The 8,125-nt window shown below is 34.4% G+C and overlaps 1 protein-coding gene across 1 annotated transcript in view; it reads left to right on the top strand.

Annotated features, from left to right (window-relative positions):
- Window positions 1-8,125, top strand: part of LOC107718678 (calcium-activated potassium channel subunit alpha-1-like) — a 103,466-nt gene that overhangs the window by 76,133 nt on the left and 19,208 nt on the right. Inside the window, exons 17-23 of the mRNA XM_016525867.1 lie at window positions 252-263; window positions 1,666-1,752; window positions 1,869-1,945; window positions 2,457-2,465; window positions 3,118-3,291; window positions 4,037-4,069; window positions 7,273-7,366. Coding sequence (XP_016381353.1) covers window positions 252-263; window positions 1,666-1,752; window positions 1,869-1,945; window positions 2,457-2,465; window positions 3,118-3,291; window positions 4,037-4,069; window positions 7,273-7,366 — 486 coding nt within the window. The remainder of the gene's footprint in view (window positions 1-251; window positions 264-1,665; window positions 1,753-1,868; window positions 1,946-2,456; window positions 2,466-3,117; window positions 3,292-4,036; window positions 4,070-7,272; window positions 7,367-8,125) is intronic.

Genomic DNA, 8,125 nt, shown 5'->3' with positions numbered 1-8,125 from the left:
TTAGTTTATATATATATATATATATATATATAAATGTTTCTTTAATATTTTAGTTAACAATAATAAGTGTTTACATTTTTTTTAGTTAACATTTATCTAAAGTAACAAAAAAATTGTTATTCTTTTAGTTTGAGTGTTAATTAACAATAATAACCCTGCTGAAATGATTAACGTGTTGTTTAGTGTGCCCTTTATCCTGCATTTACTAGTTTGTCTCACTTTGCTGCTGTTTGTGTGTTTGTTTCACACAGGGGTGGAAAATGGTATGAAATTATAAGGTTTCATTTGGTGTGGTCACATCATGCCAAATTCTCTTGAAAATTTACTTGCCATATTTGCTTGAAACGTTCCTGAATGTTTTAGGGTCTTTTGTCCATGAACGTTTTTTGCGCTTGGTTAAATGTTGAGACTGTACTGTAAAAGGTCTTTTAGTCAAGACAGTATTGTATATGTGTAGATTTTCAAGGGATGCTTTCGTTTAGTTTCTGTTCTTCTGGTCGAGCTGTGTGTGTAATGTGACACTGAAAACAGCGGTGACGGTATCTGCCACTGCCCTTCTGAACATGTTTAATGCTTTTACTGTGAACAAATGTTTTATTTTCTGTAGTGACACACTTATGAAATGAAACATGCTGGATGTTTTATGGATAGTTCACGCAAAAATGAAATGTCTGTCGTCATTTACTCACCCTAATGTCGTTCCAAAACTGTATGACTTTAATCCATGAAACACATATAAAGGAGATGTTTGGCACAATGTCATTTTCCATACAATGACAGTGGAAGAAGACAGACACTATCAAGCTCCACAAATGACAAAACACCACTGAACCATCCAAAAGTATGATTTGTTTTCAAACAATCAAATTTCATTTGTTTTATGTTGAATTCAAATGTGCCTTTAAAAACATCATTTGATTTCCTTGATTGCAAACGACATGTGGCTGATCGTGATGCAGCTTGAAAAACTTAATAATAAATGAGTTAAGATATTTGCAGTGGAAGGGAAAATTATTAGTAAATTGTTCCTTTCACAAAGCTGTGGTATTACTAAGGCATTTTGCTAAACATCTCCTTTACTGTTCCATGGAAGAAAATAAGTCATATGTATCTAGAATGATATGAGAGTGGAAACGGTGAAAGAAATGTCATTTTTGGGTGAACTTTTCCATGCTTGCATGTCTGTTAACCAAGTAAACTAATACTTTGTGTTTGCATGCAAATGTCGTCCTGAAATGTTTAAAATAGATTATTTTAGTTCAGACATAACAATAACCTTCATCATAACAAACAGATACAAACAGTAGTTTTACTACTTTTAATTTAATTAAAAAAATTTTTTTTAGTAAATGCATGCCGTCATTAACATTAAAATGAAATGCGATGCTTCTTTTTGTGTTCTGGGTGATTTTGGCATTACTGTACAAACTCTTTATGTATTTAATGCCTCTTTTGGGTTGGTTTTTTTCTTCTTTAGATTTTCGTCAGGTGTTTTCATCTGTATTTGAATGTTTGATGGTTTACACAGATTTATGGTTAATTTTTAAGTGTGTGTCCACGTCGTGGCATGAGCTGTCCCGTCTCCATAAGTGCAGAAATGATGATTTGGAGGGCAGTGTTTCAGAACTCATTCTGTGGATTGTGAGTGTTGTTTGTGTTTCACAGCACGCTGATTAACCCGGGCAATCATGTGAAGATGCAGGAGGGAACACTGGGCTTCTTCATCGCCAGTGATGCCAAAGAGGTGAAGAGGTGAGGAGATCAATGAGTTTGTGTTGTGCTATTCTCTACATATCCAGCAATAGATTAACATAATATCAGTCATATGTTGTGTGGATGATTTGAATAAGATCAAATTTTTCCACTAGGGCACTTTTCTACTGTAAAGCTTGTCATGATGACATTACAGACCCAAAACGGATCAAAAAGTGTGGATGCAAACGGAGTAAGTTACCATGAGAACATTTATTAATAATTGCCTTACATTCACATTTTTACATAAATATATTAAATATAATTATATTTATAAATTTTATTAGGTGTATTTCATATCACATTTCAGATTACCTAATAAAAAAAAAAAAGTATTTTAACATTTATTAAATTATTTCACAGAGAATGTTGTGGGATCAGGAATCATTAAACTGGATTTGTTGTGAGGGTTTTACATTGCACTTTACCACAATTTTCCCCACAGCTAGCAAATAATGATTTAGATATAGAACAAGAACTCTCAAGAATTCACGTGTGGAGGAGTTTGTGAGTGACATCTCTACCGAGGCTGTTTTATCAATATCACTGCACCGCCTGGCCACATTATCGACCTTTTTGGCTTTTACCTCCACCTGATACTTTTAAAATACATCAAAAACATTTAGTTAGTAATTGACACATTTCACATTCTCCCTTTTTCTTGCTGCCCTGGATCTGTGATAATTTCCCTCACCCTCTGATAGTGTTGTATTGTGAGTAATGACAGCCTTCATCTGTAAATGCAGATTTCTACTGTAGCCTGCTGCATGTGTGAATGTAAAACTACATCTTCCATCAACCCACTGTCCTCCACCACATCATCAGCAGGAGACAGCTTGACTTTTCACTGTTCTAACAGGCTCCTAACAGCACTTGGGCTTTTCTGATGAGTATTCTGTTTTGAGTTTAGATATCACCCCATATGTTTTTAATTTTTAAGAATAGAAGTTTGTGTAATTTATGAGGTAAAATTTTATGTTTTGCATAATTTATGGGGTAAAAATACTCTTGTATTTTATATACCATGGCAGGACACGTTGATATCTTTTCTCATTCACCTCCATGCATTTCCATGCTTTACTTGCATCTTTAAAATACAGTATTCCCAAGAATATATAAAAAAATTAAAACAGCATTGGAGCCATTTGAACTGGTATGTTGTTGTTGAAAAATACAACAGATTTGACTATATAACAGAATCGTATATAACTTGATAACAAACATGTTTTTCTGAAGGTGTTCCTCAGGGCTCTATACTTGGCCCTTTGTAGTTTCCAGATGTCCAGCTTCTGTTAGTGAAATAATGCTCCCATCCATTAACATGCTTCTCCTCCTCCTCTCCCCTCATCCGCCCCATGACCCCAGCCAAGAAGTCCGCCTACAAGAGAATGCGTCTGGCATGTTGTGTAGCTTGCGGTGGGGCAGAACATGGCTGCTCGTGCATGTCAGACAGTGTGGCTAGTAACACGGAGGTTCTGCACCGTGGCTTCCCCTTCTCTCCCGTGTCTCTGTATGATAACACGACCACTTTACGCTCGTGTAAGTGAACGCCTCCCCTGTGGCACCCGTGCCGAGTGCCCGTATAGTCATCTGTACCCGTGTATGTGCCATCTGGCTGGTGCAGTGCCATGTAGTGGTGGCATCTGATGTGGTGAAGACTGCTGTAAGCCCATGAATGTATCTGTGTGGTAGACTTTGTCTCCTGCATGCTGTTTGTGTGAATTGTAATGATGCAGTTTAGTAGTTAAGTTTTGTGATTCATTGAATCTTCATTGTAATGTTTTATTTTACATTCGGCTATGTACAGTGGTCTTTATCTGACATGTCCTTTAAACATAGTTTGTGTTTTATGCTAATAATCTAGATGTTGGATATGGTGATTGGTATTACTAACACTTATAGGAAAATGGCTATACTGTATAGGAGAATTATACATAGGAGAATTATATGTTGTAAATACACACAGTATTTGTCATTTGCATTGGAGGTTGAGAGCATTGATATGTAAAAGCTTATACCAGCCTAAGGTAATTATCTGGTGTCCCAGCCTGGCCAAGCTGGTTAGATTGGATTGGTTTGATGGTTTTAGGGGCAGTTTGGGTCAGCTGGTCAGGCTAGGAGACTAGTTAAGTTATGTTTTTGTGCTCACTGGGTGGTTGAAGATAGTCATTTCTAGATAAAAATTATTAATAGCCATTTATTTCCATTTTCTTTCTCACTGGTTCATCATTTCATTGCTCCATGTGTCTCACTTTAAGCTCATTTTGTCTTTGCATTTTCTCAGCTAAAAGTAACTATAACGGATACATCAAATCAAGTAAGTCTTCTTCTTCCCCATTTTTACTTATTTGTTTCTTAACCGTCTGCTCTTTCTTCGTCACTTCCTTCATTCTTCTCTTCATGTCCTGCTCATCCAAACCTCAGTGATTACAAACATTTAATGTGATTTGGTCTGATGTATGTGTGCAAATTAAGGTGCAGAAGGATTATATACAGAAGCCCCCCAAAAAGTATTTGGACAACTAAGACATACATAAATATGTAATTGCATCAGATAATATATCAAAGCAAGTGCCATTCAAAATATTGAGAAATAACTTTTTTGCTCGTTGCTCATTAATAATAAGTGGCTGTATGCAGTCAGCTCACACAGGATGTAAGTGTCCAAATACTTTTTGCAGTCTGTGTATATCACTATATCTGAATATCATGAATCACTGCAGACGCTTGCTCTCATTCAACACTAGGTGGTGCTGCTGCATTGCAGTTCTGATAATGTGGAGCTTGAACTTTAGAAACGATTTCACTGCTTTGGCTTTCATTTGTTTTTGTTGTTTTCAAAGCATTTGTGAAGTTGTGTTTTTTTCATGTTAAATGATGCAGAATATGTCAGCTAATGGTGCTGTCAGCAATTTTAGTGTAGGAGTTTAGTTTATTATGCATAAAATATCACTACAACCTGACAGAAATCACTGAAATAAGGATCCTGAGAAAATGCACCTGTCTTGGTGACTGTGGAGGATCAATAATAAATCAATATATAATTAAATAATTCACACGTTATTTTTTTAAATATATTTGTTAATAAAATGAATCAATATAAAACAAATGCACTGGATTTAAATCTGGATATAATTGTTTCATTAAAATATTAAATAAAATCTACATATAAAATATAATTAAATATAAAATATTAAAAATATATATTTTATATAAAAAATATTATATTTAAGAAAAACATATAAAATATTTAAAATAAATTGTATAATAATAAGTTTTAAAACAATTTAACAACACTTTAAACTGTATTACAGCACCTTAATATTAAAGTTGTTGGTCAAGACGGCAATGTTATTAAAAATATTTTCCATAAAAAACACTTTTAAACATAATTTCCAAAATAATAGTAATAAAATAATAAATCATTCATATGCTAAGGACAGTAAAAATGTCCAATGAAATGCATGTTATTTTTTTACAGATTTGGCTGATTCTGTCCACCGCCTGATTATGAATGTTTCTTGTCTGACAGTAAACGATGAGCTCAATCCAACATTCCTGCCCCAGAATCCCAAACCCACCCTAATGCGAGTTCAGTGCACGGTGAGAGCGCCTCCTGCTGTCCCGGCCATCCGTGTGTCAGTGCCTTTAGTAAATAACCGTAAAGGCAGTCTGCTGTCACCGGCCGCCTCATACCTGCACAGACTCAGTCTGGCCGGCTCTAGAGAGCTGTATCAGAGCAGCAGCGCTGGCTCAGGAGCCGCCGATGCTACCCGCCTGCATCGGGCCTGTAGTCTGCCCGTTAAATACAGATATCATTCCAGCCATGGCTCCACCTCCACCATCGGCCCGCACACACTCTGTAAGACTCGGCCTGCCATTGTGGGAAATGCATGAGGACTAATGGAGTTCAGAAATACTAAACAAACCATCCTGAACCGCAATGTGAAAAAAACAACAAAATTTCAAGGTGGAAAAAAAAATAGTGTCTTAGATCCTTTCTAAGAGTGCTAAGATTTTTTTTCTCTCTTCAAAAAACTTTTATTCTGAAGAGAGAAAAAGTTTTTTGAGAGAGAAGAAAAACATTTTTCAAAAAGAAAAACATTTTCAAAAAGAGAAACTTTTTTTTTTAATGAGAGAAAAAAGTTTTGAAGAGTAAAAAAAAAAAGTATTTTTAAGATAATTTTTTAAAGGGAAAAAGTTGTTTAATGAGAGAAAAAAAGTTTTTTTGAGAGAAAAAATTTTATCAAGATACAAAATATTCATAAACAAGGAATAGGAAGGATCTGAGACACTATTTTTTTCCACATTGAATATTTTTTCTTTTTTTTTCTTTTTTTCCTGTTGCAGTTCAGGCCTTTCATAATATTGCATTAATTAATGAAAAATACTAAATCAGTTTTTATATTTGGTTTAGCACACACACACACAAACTGATCAAAAAGTTGTTTAATGAGAGAAAAAAAGCTTTTTTGAGAGAAAAAAATTTATCAAGATACAAAATATTCATAAACAAGGAATAGGAAGGATCTGAGACACTATTTTTTTCCACATTGAATATTTTTTCTTTTTTTTTCTTTTTTTCCTGTTGCAGTTCAGGCCTTTCATAATATTGCATTAATTAATGAAAAATACTAAATCAGTTTTTATATTTGGTTTAGCACACACACACACACACACACACACACAAACTGATCCGTTTTTTTATAGTGTGAAGCTGCAAGCTGAAAAATGTACACAAAAAAATAAGTTGATAATATATAGTATAACCCACCCAAATGAAAATATGTGGAACAGAATTATGATTGTACCTTAATAAAATTCATTCATAATAAAATTATATATATTGTTGTAAAACAACTCATTTTGTAGTTTTCAGTTAATAGTAAAGCTAAACTAAAAAAAAAGCTGTATAAATTTTTAAGAAAAATTTAACTGCCCATTTTTAATGAAGTAATGCAAAATACAGTTTCTTGGCAGATAAGCAATATGGTAAAACTTTACTTGAAGCCTTAATATATAATGCATTAATAAAAAAATTAATTACAACTATTTTAAATTATGCCTTGAAATGCAACTTAAAATGCATTGTGTAATCCAATGAATAATTGTAACCACAGTTATAATACTTATCTATTCATTGTTACACCTTTCAAAAGTATAATGCATTAAAACACATGACAATCAAGGAATCTGCAGATATTAAAATGCATTTTAATTTTAGTTACAATTATTTTTGAAAAGATACAATGCATCGCAATACCTGTATAATGCATTATACACAAAGGCTTCCAAGTAAAGTTGACCAGAAATGTATTGCTGGCATTGATCAGAATGAGAACAGTTAGTCAACCTTCACCCAGAATTCCCACTCTTTCTCTCTCCTTGTGCTTCATCCCTTCTGTATGTGTCTCACAGCTGTGTGATTGTATGTTTTGGAGTGTTTTAATGGTTTGTGACTGTTGTTTGGTAACATATGTAGTTTGGTTGCGTCTCAAACTGTGGCTGGTGTTTCAGTAGTGGAGGAGGAGCAGCAGTCGGCTCTGTCACCCAAGAAAAAACAGCGTAACGGAGGGATGAGAACGTCGCCCACATGCTCACCCAAAATAATAAGGTAAGAGCACAACCGTCTGTTTCTGTTTCTGCAGAACTCACTTCTATGAATGCTAGTGAAATAATGCCACATTGCTCATAGTAGTGAGTTTTGCATGAGAAAACCCTTCACATTTAGCGTCTCTATCCTCTCTCGTGCTCACTGAACGGGTGACACGGCCCTCGGCTCCAGCCAATCAGAGGCCGCGGTCGGTCTGTGTCGCCTCTGGCTGTGGTTCTCTTGCTGCAGTCCGACGCGCCGCCCGCTTTTACCTGCCTCTTATCCTGTCCTCCAGAATTACAGATCCATTTATTGATTTTGACTGCTGCTAGTGAATTAATAAAAGCCATTAATACTCAATGATGGAATGAGAATAATATCTTCTGAATACTTTTATCAGGACAGCAGGCAGGAATATTTCATATTATATGGACAGTAATTAATAACAAGTGGGATTTAGGGGGAAAAATTTCTCATATATTTATTTTATCATACACACACACAAATATATATATTGTATCCATAAAATTCTATACAAAATTAGACTTACAAAATTATATACTCAATCTGAGGTCAATATCCTAGTTACATTATCACTATGCATTATTAGTTTTATTAGCTTTATTGTCAGATGTATATAGCTGCAATAACAAAATCATTTTAATATGAAGCCAATAAGATCAATGTTCTATTATTATATCTAGATCAAAAGATGTAATATATACTGATTATACACTACCGCTCAAAAGTTTGGGATAAGTAAGACTTGTAATGTTTTTA

Source organism: Sinocyclocheilus rhinocerous, unplaced genomic scaffold (assembly GCF_001515625.1).
Source record: "Sinocyclocheilus rhinocerous isolate Xijiao unplaced genomic scaffold, SAMN03320098_v1.1 scaffold2921, whole genome shotgun sequence".
Classification (NCBI taxonomy): Eukaryota; Metazoa; Chordata; class Actinopteri; order Cypriniformes; family Cyprinidae; genus Sinocyclocheilus; species Sinocyclocheilus rhinocerous.
This window is presented reverse-complemented; position numbering and strand designations above follow the sequence as displayed.